Source organism: Triticum aestivum, chromosome 6A (genome assembly GCF_018294505.1).
Source record: "Triticum aestivum cultivar Chinese Spring chromosome 6A, IWGSC CS RefSeq v2.1, whole genome shotgun sequence".
Classification (NCBI taxonomy): domain Eukaryota; kingdom Viridiplantae; phylum Streptophyta; class Magnoliopsida; order Poales; family Poaceae; genus Triticum; species Triticum aestivum.
The window spans coordinates 30,266,399-30,287,020 of record NC_057809.1 but is presented as its reverse complement, the minus strand read 5'-3'; the positions used below and the strand labels follow the sequence as shown (position 1 = coordinate 30,287,020).

The 20,622-nt window shown below is 44.8% G+C and overlaps 1 protein-coding gene across 1 annotated transcript; it reads right to left on the bottom strand.

Annotated features, from left to right (window-relative positions):
- Positions 1 to 16,969: 16,969 nt before the first annotated feature.
- LOC123130130 (sialyltransferase-like protein 4) lies at positions 16,970 to 20,411 on the bottom strand. The gene is made up of 12 exons (XM_044550077.1): positions 20,244 to 20,411; positions 20,059 to 20,132; positions 19,526 to 19,615; positions 19,252 to 19,329; positions 18,983 to 19,083; positions 18,699 to 18,891; positions 18,530 to 18,620; positions 18,383 to 18,447; positions 18,137 to 18,291; positions 17,983 to 18,064; positions 17,752 to 17,861; positions 16,970 to 17,553 (listed from the first exon to the last, which is right to left on the bottom strand). Exons 1-12 carry the CDS (start codon positions 20,326 to 20,328, stop codon positions 17,358 to 17,360), a joined length of 1,320 nt encoding a protein of 439 aa, XP_044406012.1. The 5' UTR covers positions 20,329 to 20,411; the 3' UTR covers positions 16,970 to 17,357.
- Between the last annotated feature and the right edge of the window lie 211 nt (positions 20,412 to 20,622).

Below are 20,622 nucleotides of genomic sequence, written 5' to 3'. Positions count from 1 at the left end.
ATACGGGATCATGCTTACTTTCGCAGGTCCTGAGTCAGAAATAATAGGTAAATAAGGATTCATAAATCAAACCATACATCCGAGATCACCTCCCTAAAAGAGAGACAAAAGATTTTTCTCGATAACCTTCCAAGAAAATTGGATATTCCTCACTAACAAATGGCTAATACCACATTATGTCATTTATTATTAACATTATCTCTATTATTAATTGACAATCACAAGTTTCCTAACAAAATAAAAAAATCTTATGGCGTAAGCATCCACGCGCCCCTGCTGAGGGACGCCGTGCGCGGCATCATGGAGGACGTCGTGTCTGGGCTTGACGCCGATGCAATGCTCGAGAATGCCATGGCAAAAGCATGGCGTCGAGGACGGCCGTGCAGGAAGGCGGGTCATCGGACCGCCATGTACATGTGTTTGTGGATGGGATCATATTATATTTCTTGTTAGTCATACAGATAGCCAGCCAGGGTATATTCTCAAATCAACTATACCATTCAAATGTCAAGAAATTCGAAGTAGGGATTTTTCCCAATTAGCCAGATAATTAATTGATTTAATTGGCAATTAATTAGACATCCATAGAGTTAGATAGACAGTTAATTGCACTGAATCATCTTGAAATCACTCATGGACAAGGACGGTCAACAGGCTCTCAGCGTCGCCGAGCACCATAGACAACGACCACCATATGCGCTCGCGACATGGGCAACCAAGCGTTCAGCAAGATGCATGACGACCATGCTCTGCAGTATGTCCACACGCTGACGGTTGCTGAAGCATTCACGGGCGAGGATAGCACGACACTAAAGTGGCGAGGCGGTTCATTCTGTAGTAGAAAGAAAGAGTGTTCCAAGAATAAGAGGGGAAAAAGAATTAAAGCGGCCAAATGATCCATTGTGTTGGAGAAGAAAAGAATGTTCCAGAAAATAAAGCGAAAAAAGAAAGGAAGAATATTCTATAAAAAAAGTAGGATCACGAACTAAAACTAGGGTGGAAGGAGGAAGAAGAAGATGAGATGACATTGACGAACACACTGATGTTGACGTGGTGCTGGTTGGCGCCAACGAAGATTGACGAAGTGGCTAGGAATAAAAGATGCAGGGAAGGACGAGGAAGAGAAGAACGATAAGTACTTCTAGCAATGAATGTTGTGTGGGCTAGAGGTGGAGCTTATTGGAGACGGGGAATATGTTCAGGTTGCCACTCGCTTTACAAGTCAGTCTTAATTTGCAAAGTTGAATGGACCTTTGAGAATTATCTGTATAGTTATTTGTTGTTTTGTGTTAATAGTATATATTAGCTCTATCCGCTCTATTATATTTTAAGTATAAAAAGTTTCATACATGTTGCAACGCACGACGAAGGTGAGATCAACATCATCTGGTTCTCGGGAGAAAAGCACCATTTATTTCAATGGCAACACGGCGCAGCCGCTACGACAGATACTTAAGCTATCTCTCGGGATTAATGTTGAAGCGTTTTCAGAGCGCTACTTGGGGCTGCCCACGGCCACTGGCAGAATAACTAGTGGAACCTTTGAATATCTAGTGGATAGATGCCGAGGCAAAATGCAAGGTTACTCGGAAAGAAATATGGCTTGTGCTGCGCGAGAAGTCTTGCTGAAGACAGTTATTCAGGCCATTCCCACGTTCAGCATGAGCTGTTTTCTTCTGACGAAGAAGGTTTGCAAGAGTATTACATCCCCTATGGCAAAATACTGGTGGGGCAGCTCCATTGATAAACGATCTCTCCACTGGCTCTCTTGGGCAAATCTTGTGAAACCAAAAGTGAAGGGCGGCATGGGTTTCCGAGACTTACATCTCTTCAATTTGGCATTGCTCGGGAAACATGGTTGGCGCCTTCTTACTAGGCCGGACTCTCTCTGCGCAAGGGTGCTGAAAGGGAAATATTTCCCCCACACGGATTTCCTCAATGCCACAGCACCGGCAAGATCGTCGGCGACTTGGAAAGCCATCATCTCAGGGAGAGACGCCCTGAATGTCGGCCTCATTCATCGAGTGGGTGATGGTTCATCCATCGCCACATGGACGGACAGTTGGATACCCAACACGCCCACCCTAAAACCCAGGGGGCGCTTGGGATCGGCGCCACTCCTCACGGTTTCTGAACTCATAGACGAATACACCGGAAACTGGAATGAACAGCTGGTCCGTCAAAATTTTCTGCAGCCGGATGTGGAAGCCATTCTGAATATCCCGTTAAACCCGGCTGGCGGAGAGGATACTTTGGCCTGGGCCTGAGAGAAATCAGGAATCTACTCTGTAAAATCAGCGTATCGTACTCTTGTGACTCGCAACGAGCATAGCTCTTTAGAGGAAGGGACGATTACCGAGGCATCATCATCAAACAAACAGTTGTGGACAGCCTTATGGAAGCTCAATGTTATCCCAAGGTCCGAGTCTTCTGGTGGCGAGTACTCCGTGGGATACTCCCAGATTCTGTCAACTTGCAACATCGCCATATCAAAACTCTTGGCCTGTGCGATATATGTAAGGCGATGAATGAGGACATGCAACACGCATTGATAAACTGCACGCATGCAAAGAAATTCTGGATTGCAGCTCGGGAGAGATTTGACCTTCGCTTACCGCAGCTGCACCCGCATACATGGGCTCATGATATACTAGTCGACCAAATGTTCACAGAGGCGGACAGAAGCAAGATCATCACAATTATGCACAGCATTTGGTCGTCTCGCAATTGCTGGACGCACGACCGGGATGGTTATGATCCGGTACAAGCATTGCGGTGGGTTCATGAGACACTGGCAATTATGGAGTTTCCATGCAAACGGAAGATTCAGTCCGCAAGTCGCTGGCGACCGCCGGAAGCAGGCTGGATCACGATCAATACCGACGGAGCGGTTAATATTGAGGACATGAAGGGGGGAGCAGGTGGTGTAGCTCGATCACACATTGCTTTCCTGGGAGCATGGAGTAAACCACTCCAGGGCGTCACCGATCCTTTCATTGCGGAGCTTCTAGCTCTACGGGAAGGAATGATCTTTGCCCAGCTTCGTGGTTTCTCACATGTGATAATGGAGGTTGACTGTCAGGATTTGGTTAACCTCTGGAAGTCGCGCGGCAACTCCAGGTCTGTTGCAGCGCCTATCTTAATTGAGTTAGAGGAGATTAGTGCTAGTTTTGCTTCTTTTTCTGTTACCCATGTTAGTAGGGAGATTAATATTCCGGCTCACCATTGTGCATGTTTAGCCAGCACAATTGAGTGGACGGAGAGTTGGCTTGATGTGAGCCCTGAATTCCTCCATCCCTGCTTACGTTCGGATTGTAACACTATGATTATCAGTTAATAAAGCTCCCTAGTCCGATGCAAAAAAAACATCATCTGGTTCTAAAGGTGAGGGTTTAAGTGAGAAATGTCCCGGTATGACGAAAAATCGAGTAGGAAATGGAGGGTCCGATAGGAAAAAAAAGGGAAGGGTGTGAGGTGGAGTGAGGGTTTTGCTGTTGGGTCTGCATGTTGGACATAACTTGGAGAATAGTCCAGACATTCATATTTCTCCCCCATATATGATATGGATTTAGGAAGTCTGGACTATCCAGATGGTTGAATTCTAGGAGCCTACTGGGCACTCGTCTAATGTCGGAACACGCCCAAACATATGAGGAAAAAATGAGATTTGGCCTTGAAGACAGTCCTAATTATTTATTTAATTTATTTCTATATGCACTATAGCCCGTAGCAACGCACGGACATTCTACTAGTATCTCTACTTCTAATGTCTCAGTCCGTATGTCGTTTTGTTCGCTCGTTCCCTCCCCTCCCATCGGACGAGAGTCCACCCCTCAATCCCATCCCACTTCCACCGATTTTTCCTGACTTTTTTTTACTAACCGAGACAATGCCCAAAAAACCCCACAAAGACCAAACGATGGCATCCTTTCCATGCCACACCTCACTTGCACAATAAAATTTCGAAACAATGGGATCCTTTCCAAATAATAGCTTCCATAATCTTCTACTCCTAATTGGGGAGTTCATAAATTAGATTATTTTCCTTCTTTACATAACAACGGACTCTTTTTCCTTTTGTATATAACATGTATTCCATGTATAGCAGAAATCATATCACAATTCATGATCACGTTGTAGTCTTTCTGTGTATACAGCCTAGACCTTCCACATATCAAGTTGGATTCTTTTCATGTATACAACCGAAACCTTCCCAATGGATGACACATATCTGCGAGCCAGATTTTGCCTCATTTGGTGAAGGCATCCCCATCCCTGGAAGCGACGACCAGGCCGGGCGACGATCTCTGGAAGCGACGAACAGACCGAGAGACGATCTCTTAAAGCGACTACCGGACCGGCGACGATCTCTGGAAGCGACGACCCCCCTCACGGCAAGCCAGAGTTTTCCATGGAAGGTCAAGCCACAGGTCAGCATCATTGCCCTATTCATATGAGTACAAGATCAATATACAACAATAATTCATAACGCATCAGACTCTCCAGAATAAGACTGAAGTTCTTCAGTGCCAACGCCGCTTCTGCTTAGCCGAAAACATAGTACAGTCTACAATGACGTTCTATGAACCATAAAACCAAAGGTGCGTGTTCACCTTACCTCTCCTACTGTACTGTAACTTGTTGAGGAAAGAAGTAACCCCCCATTGAGATGCATATCTGTAGCTCATGTTACTTCCAGCGTCCATGGAAGTATGTCAAGAATTGTGGTCCAGTGACGACCAAGACTCAGTGACCATTATTTGCTGAATAAGGTTCAAGCTCTGCTAGGGCCTGAACACAGAGCAGAAATTAAGGTATGTGTTTCGACCATTATTTGCCTGGCATATTGCTGATCTAAAGACATGCGTATCTTTTATGGCAGCCTTTGTACAATTATCACAATATGTAATACACAGCTGGAGGAAAAATTGACATATATAAGTTTGCCCCACTAAAAAAGGACTAATAAGCTAATTTTGTACATAACATAAAGGATGTGTTTCGACCATGCTTTGTTTAGTACAACCATTAGCAAATAACAACAAATGCACACTATGAATTTGCTGCCGCACTTATGTGTTTCAATAACAGACCAAGCTTTGTACAGTACAACCACTAGCAAATAACAAGAAATGCACATTATGAGCAGCGTGCAGGATGACATGAAAACCTAACAAGCAGGATAAGGAAAATAAGTCAACAAAGTTCAAAACTCGTTATAATTCAGTAGGCAAAGTCAATAGGAGATCACACACTTGATTAGGACATAGGTGACACACCATGCTCCTGGATTGCTCCTGCAGATTATATCAAACTGAAGAGCAGTTTCATGGAAGAAAATACCCAACATCTGGTAATTAAGGGCAACTGAAGATAAATTGAGCTTAAGCAGTTAGAAGCGCCTAACTGAACTGACTTCCAAAGAAAACCACCAGAAATTCAGTGATATAAGTATTCTTATTTTTCATGCAATGACCTAAAAAAGGAATTATGTTCACTAAATAATCCACCACAACCAAAGAAACGATTATAAAATGATCATACTTGTAAGAAGAAGCGCTTCAAGTTCAAATAATGCTTGCAATGTCCTAACATCACCGAGATTCTACAAAAGGGTGTTATCCAAATAATGACTGACACAGAAAACAACGACAATAAGGTGATTAGATTCTACTGTAGAATATAACTTCAGATATTTTCTGAACACTTGGTGGCTGGCTTACATGGCAACGACAGGCTCAACAAGCAAAGCTCGGAAACATTGATGTTCATTGTAAGTGTTTTAGATGGCGGCATGTACCAAACCATAGACATGTAGGCCGCCGCTGCTTACCTGCTTTCTTCTACCGGGCTCCTCCCGCCGCCTCCAGCCAGCTGCTGCCACTCGCCGGTCCCAGCCTCTTCGGCCGCTCACACCTGATTTCCAGTCCGCTGCCTCCGGGAACTTCTTCATAGCCACACCCGCCCGCACCTACTGTGGCCTTAAGAGAAGAAGTAGACATCCAGCCAAAGGCAGAAACGTATCACTGGTTATAGGTAGATATCATAAGGTCCAGGATCTAGCCAGAACAATTAAGACATCAAGTTACCGAGTTTGAACATGCTTACACATGCTGGAGAGAATTATATTAGCAGCAACTGCTTAGTTCAAACAAAATATGGTTCGTCTATTTACTTACAAGTTAATTAAAGCATCTACTTAATTGACAAATTCAACTCTAGAGAGCCCATGGGCAGTACTCCCTCTGTAGAAGGCATGGAATTTGGCTTATAGAGTGCTTTTAATCCATAATGGATTCATGCGGCCCCAAAGCAGAAACACACAACGTCCCAATTTTATTTTGCGGTTTAGTTCTTTCTTAGTTTCATTTATTTTGTGTCTGTTTGCTCCTTTTACCTTTTTTTACGCAGCTGGAGCTTAGACTCCAATTAGATGAACTCCTAACTAATGTTTAAGAAATGGAAATAGTAGCAACATCATTGCTATTGAGGATTTCTATTCTCTCCTTGTTTCTGGCATAGCCATGGTCAACTCGTGGTAATGGAGAATTACTTTTTCCTTTTGGTAGATTACTTATGTATATTATTCTTTTGCTTTGACACTGAACACTGGAGATGTAGTATTCTGCCGCGATCAAGATACCAGCTTAACCACCACCTGATCATTTTGCAAAACAGAATGCACCAAATTATGGATAGTTGTTTTGTAATCAATCATCTATTACATCTAAGTAAAACATTGTTTCCTACATGTAACACACCCCAGCCTTCATTCTTTGCTTAACATTAGCGGACGGTGTAAAATAACCAAGCTCACAACATTCTGAAGCGATCTATTAGCTACTTCAACAGGCCATGGACAAAGAGAAGGAATCAACAGGTGATTTGCTCATACCAGTGGAGGCATAGAATTCTTCCCAAAATTTCTCGCAGCACTTGTGGTCAGCGGCGAGGATGAACACCCACACCCGCTCCTTGTTGTCGGCCTCTGCGTCCTCCTCCCTCAATGCGGGTCTATGTGAGGAGTTGATCTAGAAAATCCTACTGTTAGATATAACAAATAGGTGACAATAAATAAACAAGAACTTTTCATTTTCTTTGCTCGGCAAACAGTGTTGGAGTCTATATATTCTTTGTTTTCAACTTCTCATTTTCTTACTAATTTCTATCATTAGACCCACTTTTACTTTTATTATCTTTCCCTTTACATGATTATTTAACATTGACATGGGGAATTGAATAATGTATTCTCTCCAGTTGAGTCTATATAGCCATATACCATTCTTCAGACAATGGAACCTGTGGGTAGATCAAAACTACATATCAAAGTTTATCTTGGCAGTAAAAACACACTGCTGATTCTGCTTTTATTTTCCCATATTAATACCCAAAAAGATTATCCATAAAGACGCATGAATATAATAACAATAGTGTAGTGTGGTCTATGATCATGCAAAGTTACTTTTCACTTGATTGGAACCATGACATGCTATGTAGGAAAATTCAGTGCAGGCTTATACATACCCAAAATGGTGTGCTTCACCGGACTGTTGAAGAAGCTCCTGTCGGCATGCTCAGCGTAGAAGAGTGATAACCTCTCTGCAGCAGATCTATAATGTATTGTAATATAGTATAACAAATATTTTAAGATTCTTCAAACTTTATAGGCGAGGCATTGTATATTACGATGTAGGCGGAGCAGTACTGCAGTTGGCAATTCCAAAACATGATTGCTAGCATAATGATGGAAATAAATACTAATGATCAAACGGACAACGCAAAAGGAGGCGTTCGCATCGGGAACATATGGTCCACTGATTTATGATTTATTGTCTTGTATTACACAAGGATGTAGTTGATCAGCTTATGTAGTAATAGAGTTCTACAGGTTATGCATTGGTAAGAGATGATCCTTTGGTCCCTGATTTTGCCTGTATTAGATCAGGATGTAGTTGGTCAATATCAGATATGGATGTAGTGGATTAACTTAAGCAGTAGTGGATTTCTATGAGCCAAGATTAAAATATTTCACCAAAGCACGCTTAGAATAACAATACAATGCATTTGTCAGTAGTTGTGATGTTTCTATGTACAAGAGGAAACTCGCTAAGTGACATGCATAGCCCAGTTTGTTTTTACCAACAGCAATTAGTAGTAGCTTTGTGAAATTCAGAACGTGTACACCCTGTACACCTGAAAGGCTTCAGATTCACGGATACGTACATGGCTGTGTACCTTTCTAAGGTGCCAGCTGATTAGCCTGTAAAACTGTATTGACGGAGAGGGAAGAGGGCCATTGCTTCATCTTCCCAGTAATCCATTGCGAGAAACGCACAATCAACCACGTAGTGTGACCAGTCCGGTACGGACTTGGTACAGTCACCAAGTAGGATTCGTATTTGGACTAAGACTAGGACTAATAGGACTAGCTTAGCTAATATATATACTGCTGTACCCCCACCTTGTAAACATAAGATCAGATCAAAGCAATAAGAAAACACAGGTGCGACACGCACCTGTTGCCATCATCTTGCGTATTGTGTTCCGGTGACCTGGTTCGTGCTAGCTAGCTAGACACGAGAATCCATCAAGCTGTGTGCTTACCTGCTTAGCTCCAAGACGTGTGCGTTGCCTGTTTGTACCTTCGCGTACACGCTGCCGTGGCCAAAGCATCGGCCAGTAAAGTTTGTCGAGACAGTACTTCGACGACTAGCGGCAGCCGGGATCATCGCCAACAATTGGTATCTAGAGCAAGGTTGATCTCCTAGTAACAGAGGATCATGACGGACGACGAGAAGAACAAGTAGCTGGCGGAGTACTCCGGTGCGGCTAAAGTATTTGCTGCTCCCGCGAGTTCATCGTATCCACGGTTTGATCGCGAGAACTTCGGGGTCTGGAAGGCCCTCATGGAGTGTGGTCTCCGCGCCAACGAGCTATGGGACGCGGTGGATCCCGGAGGCGACGCGTTCAAGAAGGAGGGAGCCGAGCACCGGAAGGATCGGCAGGCGGCGTCGGCGATTTATTCGGTGATGCCGATGGATGTCCTCCAGCACCTAATCGCCAAAGAAACGGCGAAGGAGGCGTGGGATACTTTGAAGCTCATGTTCGAGGGACACACCCGCGTCAAGCAAGCCAATCTCCAAACTCTCCTAAGGAACTACGAGACTTTGGTCATGGGCGACAATGAGTCCGTGGATGCGTTCGCTTCACGGGTGGCTACTCTCGTCAATCGGATCCGCGCGCTTGGAGAAAATCTCACGGAGACCTCGGTTGTTCGGCGGTTCTTGCGCGCGGCTCCTCCCCGGTACCTGCAAATTGTCACGGCAATCGAGCAGTGCGTCGATCTCGAGACTCTCTCCATCGACGATCTCGTCGGACGCTACAAGGCTCACGACGAGCGTATGCGGTACAGTCTCGGGGATGGGAGGAACGATGAGAATGTCATGCTCACACGGGCTCAGTGGCTGGCGCTGGACTCAAGGAGAGGAGGCGAGGGCTCTAGCAGCAACACTCGCCAAGATCGTGCGCCAAAAGAACAAAGTAAGAAGAACGCCGGCGACGGCGCTCCGAAGAAGAAGAAGTTCGACAAGCGCAAGATCAAGTGTCACAACTGTGGCATCATGGGGCACTTCAAGTCGGAGTGCAAGAAACCACCTGAAGGAGAAAGCTCTCCTGGCCAAAGGAGGCGATGATGGAGACATGATGCTCATGGTCGAAGTATGCGAGCTAATGGATGAGGATAGTCCAGCTCCCAAGGCGCCGGCTACAGAGGTTGTCACGCTCATAGAGGAGGCAGTTTATCTTCACGATAAGAAGAGGATGAACACGTCGAGGCACGTGTGGTACCTCGACACGGGCGCTAGCAACCACATGACCGGCGACAAGGACCAGTTTTCTGAGCTCAGTGTTTCGGTGGGAGGCACGGTTCGGTTCGGTGACGGACGGACCGTTGACATCGCAGGGCGAGGTACTGTCCTGTTTGAGTTGAAGAATGGCGGTCACAAGGTACTCACAGATGTGTACTATATTCCCAAGCTAAAGAGCAGCATCATAAGTCTTGGTCAGCTCGAGGAGCGTGGTTGCAAGATTGTGCTCGAAGATGGCTATCTACGGGGGTATGATCGTCAGAGGATGCTAATTATGAAGGTGCAGAGGTCACCGAACAGGCTTTACGTCCTCAACTTGGATCGTGTGGATCCAGTATGTCTCTTGTCAAGCATGGACGACTCGGCATGGAAGTGGCATGCGCGCTACGGTCATCTGAATTTCCAGGCTCTTCGGCAACTTGGACAAAAGGAGATGGTACGTGGTCTACCGTGCATCAATCATGTCGACCAAGTGTGCGACGGTTGTCTCATTGGGAAACAAAGGCGAGCCCCGTTCCCAAGAGAGGGAAACTTTAGAGCGAGTAAAGCTCTTGAGTTGGTCCATGGAGACTTGTGCGGACCGATTACACCGGCCACCCCTGCCGGAAACAGATACTTCTTGCTCGTCGTCGACGACTTCAGCAGATTCATGTGGATCGTGTTGTTGAAGACGAAGGACCAAGCTTTGCAAGCCTTCAGGATAATAAAAATGGCGGCTGAAGTAGAATCTGAAGCCAAGCTGAAGGCCCTCCGTACTGATCGGGGGGGTGAGTTCAAGTCTCATGCATTCACGGAATTTTGCGAAGCTCAAGGGATCAAGAGGTATCTTACGGCGCCATATTCACCGCAGCAAAACGGCGTTGTGGAACGGAGGAATCGGACCGTGGTGGCGATGGCACGAAGCATGTTGAAGAGTAAAGGCATGCCGGGCAAGTTTTGGGGTGAGGCGGTCAATACGGCCGTTTATCTACTGAACCGGGCTCCAACCAAGAGTGTGGTTGGGATGACGCCGTACGAAGCATGGTACGGACACAAGCCCACGGTTGATCATCTTCGCACTTTCGGGTGCGTGGCGCATGTGAAGACAGTGACCGGGCATACTAGCAAATTGGCGGATCGGAGTACTCCAATGGTATTGGTTGGCTATGAAAAGGGTACGAAGGCATATCGTGCGTGCAACCCCTCTACCAACAAGGTGGTTGTGACGCGCGACGTGGTCTTTGAAGAAGCAAGGTCATGGAATTGGAACTCCACCCAGCCGGTATACCCGTCTTCCGATGAAATTTTTCACGTTGTTTACGACGAATTCGAGCATGCAGGTAATTTTGATCAACCGGAGAACTCGTGGGGACGGAGCGATGCTCCGGACGGAGGCGCGACAGGAGACGCGCCAGCTACTCCCGCTACGTCACACGCGCACACGCGAGAAGGACCGGCTGCTGCGCCCGAAGACACGCCAGGTAGCTCGAGCGACGCTCAACCTAGTGGCTCACATCTGCGTGGAGGCGCTGGACGAAGCCCAGCAGGAGGCTGTCCACCTCAAGGCCCAGGTGGCTCAAAAAGCCACACACGTGAGCAAGTTGGTTCTCCTGTACGTGCAGAAGGAACACCAGTTTCAACTGGTTCATCTGATGGACGTACAGCCAGTCCAGGAGTGCTTCAACCGCCAGAAATCGGAAGTGAGGCAGCTTCAGATGATAGTTCTTCGTCTTCGACTGAACAAGAGACGAGGGAACGTCCGCCGACACCAGTACGTCTTCGACCAGTGGTGGATTTATATCCAAAGGAAGTGCTTCCAAAAGTAAATCCTGTGAAAATTAAAAGAAGAGGACGACAGTGTCTGCTTAGCGTCGAGGAACCGACGAAATTTGAAGATGCAAACACGGAGGAGTGTTGGCGTCGTGCTATGGATGAGGAGTTGGGATCGATCCAAGACAACAAAACATGGGAGCTCGTGGATCCACCCAACGACCATAAAATCATTGGGCTCAAGTGGGTGTACAAAGTCAAGAAAGATGCCGAAGGAAACTTGGTGAAGCATAAGGCAAGGCTCGTAGCCAAAGGATATGTGCAAGAGCAAGGTGTAGACTTCGAGGAAGTGTTCGCTCCTGTCACAAGGATGGAATCGGTGAGGCTAGTTATAGCTCTCGCGGCTCAAGAATCTTGGAGGCTACATCACATGGATGTAAAATCCGCTTTTTTGAACGGGGAGTTGAAAGAAGAAGTATATGTGAAGCAACCACCGGGTTACATCAAAAAGGGAGAGGAGCACAAGGTGTTGAAACTACACAAGGCATTGTACGGGCTATGCCAAGCTCCTCGGGCGTGGAACATCAAGCTTGATCGTACACTAGTTTCTCTTGGTTTTGAGAAAAGTCCACTGGAGCATGCTATGTATAAGCGAGGTAAAGGCAAGGATCGTCTCCTAGTGGGCATCTATGTTGATGATCTCTTGATAACTGGAGCAGATGAGGAGGAGATTGCTAGATTCAAGCTACAAATGAAGGAGCTTTTCAAGATGAGTGATCTAGGGCTCTTGACTTACTATCTCGGGATCGAGGTACATCAAAAGCCGGAGGGAATCACACTATGCCAGGAGGCATATGCAAAGAAGATTCTTGAAAGCTGTAGCATGGAGGACTGCAATCCAAGTCATGTTCCAATGGAGCCTCGACTTAAACTTAGCAAGAGGAGCCAAGCACCCGCGGTTGATGCAACGGAGTATAGAAGTGTGGTCGGAAGCCTAAGGTATCTTGTGAATACACGACCGGACTTGGCCTATTCCGTTGGTGTAGTGAGTCGCTTCATGGAAGCACCCACGACAGAACATTGGGCAGCTGTGAAACAAATACTCAGGTACATCAAAGGGACAACTAACTTCGGTTGTGTCTATTTGAGAGAGAAGCAGAAGGAGATGGTGGAGCTACTTGGCTACAGTGATAGCGACTTGGCAGGAGATATTGACGACCGTAAAAGTACCTCGGGCGTGGCATATTTCTTGGGAAGAAGCATAGTGAGTTGGGTATCACAAAAGCAGAAGGTAGTCGCATTATCATCCTGTGAAGCGGAGTATATTGCAGCTGCAACCGCGGCAGGTCAAGGTGTGTGGCTAGAAAGGCTACTCGGTGACCTCACTGACAAGGAACCGGAAGGAGTGGTGCTCTACGTTGACAACAAGTCCACGATTGCTCTATGTAAGAATCCAGTGCATCATGATAGAAGTAAGCACATTGATATAAGGTATCACTACATACGAGATTGCGTGGAAAAAGGCAAGATTGAAGTCAACTACATTTGCACCGACGACCAGTTTGCAGACATCCTGACCAAGTCTTTGGGGCGACAGAAGTTTACAGAGATGCGGGGAAGGATCGGCGTCCAAGCTGTGAAGTGAGGACATCGTGGTTGGGGGGGTGATTGTTGGAATCAACCACGTAGTGTGACCAGTCCGGTACGGACTTGGTACAGTCACCAAGTAGGATTCGTATTTGGACTAAGACTAGGACTAATAGGACTAGCTTAGCTAATATATATACTGCTGTACCCCCATCTTGTAAACATAAGATCAGATCAAAGCAATAAGAAAACACAGGTGCGACACGCACCTGTTGCCATCATCTTGCGTATTGTGTTCCGGTGACCTGGTTCGTGCTAGTTAGCTAGACACGAGAATCCATCAAGCTGTGTGCTTACCTGCTTAGCTCCAAGACGTGTGCGTTGCCTGTTTATACCTTCGCGTACACGCTGCCGTGGCCAAAGCATCGGCCAGTAAAGTTTGTCGAGACGGTACTTCGACGACTAGCGGCAGCCGGGATCATCCCCAACAATATTTGAGCGATAACGATGTCGGGCTATGCCTCTGTCTTGATGGGCGGGCCACCCCATGGACGAGCCCTGTTTTGAACGCGCCCACGATGCCGCCGGAATGGAACCACCGCAGCAGCGACACCATCGGGACTGCAGAGCTGTCTCCGTGACTGCACAATCACCGCCGCGCGCCTATCCGACTCCCACCCCATCGCCAGACAGGCAGGCTCCATCGTCGCGCCAAGCTTCGCCGCCGCCGCACCGCCGGAATAACCTGACGGGCAGTGGATGGCAGCAGATCGAACCAATCGAGCCAGGATTCCAGGAAGATGCGGCCGAGTACAACATGGGAAGGGATGACGGGCTCGGCGCGCAACATGGAGGAGAGATGGCGAGGAGAGGAGGGGCCGGCCGACGCAGTGGAGGGGATAGGAGTATGCGGCGGCGCCGTGGATGGAAGGGAGACAGCGGTGACAGGAGAAGGCTCGAGATTGTGAGAGACTGAAGGTTTTTCTTTTGAGTGGTTGATTTTTTTTTTTGGCGGGGATTTAGTGGTTGATTGAGAGAGCGAGGGCCAGTTTTTTCGGCAATTCTACCAGAATCGCCCCCCTCCCCAGCTTTTTCCAGAATCGCCATTTCATATATTTTTTTACAATCTTATCTAGTTAAGGTCTAATTAGATAGGATTGTAAAAAACATATGGAGTGGTTGTTTTGGGAGAAGCTAGGAAGGGGGACGATTTTGGTAGAATCGCCCAAAAGAACTGGCCCTCAATATGCCACAGTACGGTGAGTATAAGGGGAATAGTTTTTTTTAGGGTGGGTGTATACGTAGTAGCTAAAAAATAATTTTAGCAGGCTCGAGCTTGGGCCGTCCCTTGTTTGGCTGGCCCCAAGCTGCTCAGAAAGTTTTGGGCAAGCCTCAAACTGTCTAAAAAACTAATTAGGTTTGCTAAAACAAAACTAATTGTCTCAAAAATACTAATTAGGTGTACCCACTTTATTTTTTGCAAATACAATCAGTTGTGTTAGCCTCACTTTTCTTTTAGTATATTATAAATGTTTATTTATCTAATGTAGTATAAAATATTTTTATATTCCATTTTTTCATCAAGATAAAAAAAAGCGATGGATTTATATAATGTTTTCAAAATATCAAGTGACATAGCCACCGACGTAACAATGAAGGAGCGGACTGAAACACCACGGGAAGAGGTTCATACAAATAATCATTTTTTATATGTATGTTATACATGATAATACGAAAGGTGCATATTTTATATGATAATTTTTCCAAAAGAATCGACCGACAAGGGTTCCAATGCAATGCCGTCACTCTGGAAGAGGCCAAAAGTTTACATATTTGTTTACAACATAATAATGTGCAAGCTGTGATATCACATAACAAAGCAAAATAGCAAATATAAAGGTTATATTTTCAATGTGATTATCGGTTTCTGGTTTGCCATATATTTTATGTATTCAACTAATTTGGCTAATTTTTGTATACTGATTTGGCTCATTTTTATATCATGACGATAGACTATGTTTGTACCCCAAGAGATATTAGTCATTAAATCAATCATGTCTGTCCCCAAAAAAAATCAAATTGGTGGACATTGGAAATGCATTGCTATCAAACGACGAGTTGAAATGGTTTATAAAAGATGATATGTTCTTGCACGACGGCATAAGACCGATCGCATAAACTTTGTACTTAACAACACAAACCATATATAATATATAATAATACCATAAATATATTATAAATGTGGAATTACAGGTGATCAATGCTTACATATATTATATGTGTGCTCATGACCATCTACGAGATAGGGCAGGTGAAAAGATATATATTATTAGCACGTTCATACTTGGCCAACTAAGAAAAGATGGAGACAAAGACATAGAGCCATCAAAATATCGTCACATCATACAACATGTCAATACTTATCTACAACAAGATATGGTTAGACATAGACCCATGAAAATATCGTTTGCACGGTGAGCATTCTCCATTACACATTTAAGACCTTCGACGCAGTGGCAAAACTTAAGAGGAAATCATGGGGGCATGGGCTGGTGGTGTCAAACTAAATTGCTATGGGCTAATTTTTAGTAGAGAAATAAGCATATATAACTAAAGGATATACACACATTTCTTATGAGCTGGGGAAGGGGGCAGGTTGGCCCCCATGAAGCTCCGGCATTACTTTGACGTAAAGTATTCATGCTAACTACATATATTACTTGTGCATGATGAATATGAGTTGAGGAAGAAGTTTTATTATACTTGCCGAAATATCATGTAAATGAAACTAAAGACAAGATTCTTGATATTGTGCGAGAATTTCTTAAACACATTTTGTGACAGATTTTTAGTTAGATCATCGTTCTATATGCATACATCATCAAATTGAATTTCTTTTATTAATTTACGCTGCAAGTGAAGTGGACTTCCATTATTACCTGATTGTGCATATGATATCCTTTCTACACATGTGAAATTTAACATGTATTATGCTTATTTCTTAACATGTATTATGCTTATATAACTCCAGCAAAATATTTCAGAAGCCCGTGACAACGCACGGGCATTCTACTAGTTAGTAACAATGTACGTGCAATGCACTTTTATATTAGGTAGGATATTAGTTGCACGTTATATTAGATAAGATATATCAGTTGCACGTTGGTATTTGGTAAGATATCAATTACTTTTTCGCGGGAATGGTAGGATATTAATTACATGGCAGATTTCAAGGAATAGTGTTGAGTCAAAACGTGTTTATAACCAATGGCAGTGGTGGGTAATTAGATCGTTAAATGTGTTTGGCTCAACATTGAAGCGATTTGAACCGCTAGATAACATGATTTGACGGTCGAGATGGTTTGGATCTGCCTATTTGGGTCTTTTTATATTGGTATAGATATAGATATAGATTATATAGCACTGCAGTTACAAGGGCAAAATAGGCATTTAACCCGGATAACCCGTAATGTAATTTCCGGCATCAAATTTCACTATTTGTCTGGATGTTGTCCAGGTGGAGTGTCCTGTGGCCAGTTTTGTCATGGTGTTCATTTCTGAAGATAACATCACTCACCTTGGACCCCAAAAAGTTATAGACAAAGGGAAAGCTACCCATCTCTGTTTTCCTAGAGACTCCATGGAGCTGCCTGCTCTGATATAGAAAGGAAACTGAATGCAGTTCTGAACCAATGATGTTTATATAACAGTAAAGGATTACCTCTTTAGCTGTACAGCTATGCGCGCGAGAATTCAGATCGAGTTCATTGACATGGCAGCAGGTAATTACTCCAAGCAGTTTACAAGCTTCTGGGTGTAATAATTCCAATGGAACAGTTCATGCCAGAAAAAAAATGTCTTCTAGTTACAGGGGGCAAATTATATGTTCATTCTGTTACACAGGCGAGCACCATCCGAAAACCTGGCCTAAGTCACAAACCCTTGAGAACTCATGCCCCAAATCGTCTAGTAAAGTGTGCGGAAAATGATCCTACTTCAAATATTCAATGCTGCATGCACACCGATCGACGCCGCATAAAACTGTGTGCCAGTGTAAGTGATTCACGGCCCTTTCTCTTCGAGGCACCATGAGTTCTGTGGTGTTTCACCATCATCTCGGGTGTCTTCTAATGGGAATTTGCGAAGCTGTTAGCGCTATCTATCATTGATCATGCAGAGGTAACCACCCCCGGCGCTCCGTTCCAGGGGATACCTGGTGGCACCTTTCATGTACCGAAGGTGATTCATGGCAGCATCTCGGAGGCCGAATCTGTTTGGCGCCTTTCCGTTCTTGCGCTTCTTTATCATGGTGCAAGTCCTCAGAGGGTCAACGCTTCCAGCACCAGGTCTCCTACAACACAATTCACGGCAATGAATTTTTTTAGTCATACAACTTACATCATAATGAGAGACGGAGTTAAATTACAGCAGCAAAACCTATCACATGTAATACAACATCAATATCCTAAGTAAGGCTCTTGTGGCATATTTAGAAGATTGGAGGAAAGCAAAAGCAAATCAATACAGAAAGGAATGTCCGAAAACTCACTTCAACAACTTCTCTGACGCAACTCTAGCAGCTTCAATGATGTCCTTAGTAGGCAGCCACTTCACTACTCTACCAGGATCACCCCGCATTGGTGAGTGGATTTTTACAAGCTGCACATGATTTTCTACATCAGTAAACGATCCCTTCATGCAGTAACAAAGAAAAAATACTCACTGCTCAATGGATGTAAACATGGTTTTGTCAGATAGGATTAGAGGAAGAGACACTCACACCAAGACATTCCATCATTTGATAATATGCTCTGCCATGTAGTGGAGTGTGTCCCTTTCTGGACTCTGAAAAGTATCTCGTCCTGAAAGAGTGTACCATGAAATGTAAGTACAAGTGCATGCTTACAATGACAGGTAACATGTAAATCACCTACCATTCCTTGTAGCCTGGGTCTACTGTAAAGCCATACATGTCGACACTGTCACAGATGGAGAGAGCAAATTCAAGAGCTTTAAGCCCAGTTCCTTTAGCAGAGGAACCAAATGATGTGCCTAGCATGAGGTATACTGGATTGGTTATTGGAAGTTCCTACATAACAAGAGTTCTGTCAAGCAAGTACGAAAACAGGGAACATGTACCCAAAGCACCCTAGTTTTTAAATATGATGTAGCTAAATTACCCGAATCATCTTGTTCATGACATCATGTATTGTTGTCTTAACTATCAATGCCTCCTTTTTTGTTTCTGCAACCATAAGAATTAGCATGTCTTTTCATCCCGGAATCCTACTGACAGTGATAGGGAAATAGTTGGCTGGAAGACTTACCATCTAACTCAACAACTTTATCCAGTGCCTTTGCAGATCCTCTATTAAGAAGGCGAAATGTACTCTTTTCACCAACATATTCCGTGTAGTTCTGCAATGCAGAAAGAAGAAATTATAGCACGTCCAAGTTACGAAACAAGAGCAGGAAATATAGGTATCTTATGAAAACCTGGACAGGTGCACCATTTTCTCGAATGACAACATCATAAGAATCAATCTCATCCCCAAATTTAGTTTTAAGAAGATCCCCAGAGTTTCCAACAACGGCACAGCTACCAAATTGCTGAGGTACATATGGTGATGTCTCAGGGAGAACCAATGAAAGCTTCTCCATGCAAAGAGTTCTGTTCTTGCACTTATTCCTGTAAACCCAAAACTAAACATAATCAACAATCTCTAGAATTTAACCATAATGTAAGTCTATGTGAAACTGTAAAACTTTTGTCTACCCACAGAAGGATTCCTTTGTTGATCCTGCGCCATGCATACTCCTCCCAGCCATTTGGTAATGCATCAATGTACTCTTTTGTGAGTATTGTGGTACTGTTGCGAACCTAGAAAAAATAACTTAAGTCACTACATCAATAGCTACTGTGTAGCTCTGACAAACTAAATGACAACATTATGTCAAGTGTCTACACACCACTTAAACTTATTTTGCAAATTTTCAGTGCATTAATTAAATCACATAGATAAGTCAGCACAGCAGAAAGAATGCCCACCTGCTCCCATGAGGCCACAGCTTCGCAGAGATTGAACTCAAATGCCAACCCTTCAGACTCTCCAGTTTTTGGATCTGTCTGCAAACACCAGTCATAAGAGCAAAGACAACGATCATAAAAACAAGACAAGCTGGTCAAACTATGAGAGGAACAACAGATGCCCATGGTCCACGCTTGTCTATGTAGCACAGTGCCAGGTACAAAATCAAATTAAGGAACTCAATGGAGAAATACCTGCATAAGGAAAGAAATGACAGAGCACCTGCTCCCTTACCCACTTAGAAACCGTGTCACTCGGGTACTGTATAACAACACGACAGTAATCTTCTCCGCCAAACGCTTGCAGTCCTAGACCATTAGCATCCTGCAGGAAATTTACACAAGTAAGACTCATCCAAACAAGCACATTAATGACCTCAATACAGAGATTTGTAGTAGCTAGCAACACAATTATTGGCGAGAGTTGCCTTTTGAACATAAAAAACACGAATCATTTCCAAACATCGAATTCACCCGTCCTAGTTAAAATATAATTTTCTCTTAAGCTATGAATCCTCCCCATCTACTAACAGTAAGCATCACATCCATTGACATCAATTCTCAGAAGAACTCCAGAAATTACCAAGCAGTTACCCTGCCAATCCACCAAGGCTGCATTTCAGAAGCTAATGGCCCCATGTACAACACAATGTAGCATCGAATTTGCACACGGATTATACAGCTGAGCCCCAATTGGCTCTAATAAAGCGACAGAAAATGGACACGGTACAGGAGGGACAGTAGATCAGCGGCAAGGGAGCGACGTACCACGCACTTGCTGAACCCTCCCTGCAGCGCGGCGAGCGCCGCCAGGTCCGCCTCGGAGAGCCCCGCGCCGCCATCTGCATCAACCACCCACCCCGACTCAGGGATCTCCAGGCGAAGCAAAAAAAAAAACAGAGGAAAGGGGGAGAGATAGGCGCGCGGGGGAGCGGCGGAGGGGGGTGCGTTACATGAGGAGAGGCCGGAGATGTAGATGAGGATGGCCGTGACGCCGGAGAAGATGGCGGCGGCGAGGGCCAGCGGGAGCACCCGCATGGCCGGAATCGGCGAGCCGCTCTGGCCGGAGTTGCGTGCGGCCGGCGTGGGAGTGGGAGTGGGAGTCGGCGATTGGGCCGACCGAGGAATTAGAGAGATGATGCATCTGCTATCGGAGGGCCCGCCTTAAGCGAAGAGGAAAATGGACCGTGTTCAGTTTTGGGCCTACAACGACGAACTTCATCATAATGAAAAACCGTTTCTCCATCCCTAAAAAAACGTTTCTCCAAACAGATTTAAAAAATTGCAGTGTCTCAAAAAAATTTGTAATCGTATCAATTTTAACATTTTTTT

What these genes read in the sequence shown, in the direction of transcription:
- LOC123130130 (XM_044550077.1), bottom strand. Translation starts at nt 20,328, where the DNA reads ATGCGGGTGCTCCCGCTGGCCCTCGCCGCCGCCATCTTCTCCGGCGTC. An exon ending in GAGGGTTCAGCAAGTGCGTG is followed by an intron (nt 19,616 to 20,058) that starts GTACGTCGCTCC and finishes AATTTCCTGCAG; the next exon opens with GATGCTAATGGTCTAGGACT. An exon ending in AAAATGGTGCACCTGTCCAG is followed by an intron (nt 18,621 to 18,698) that starts GTTTTCATAAGA and finishes TCTGCATTGCAG; the next exon opens with AACTACACGGAATATGTTGG.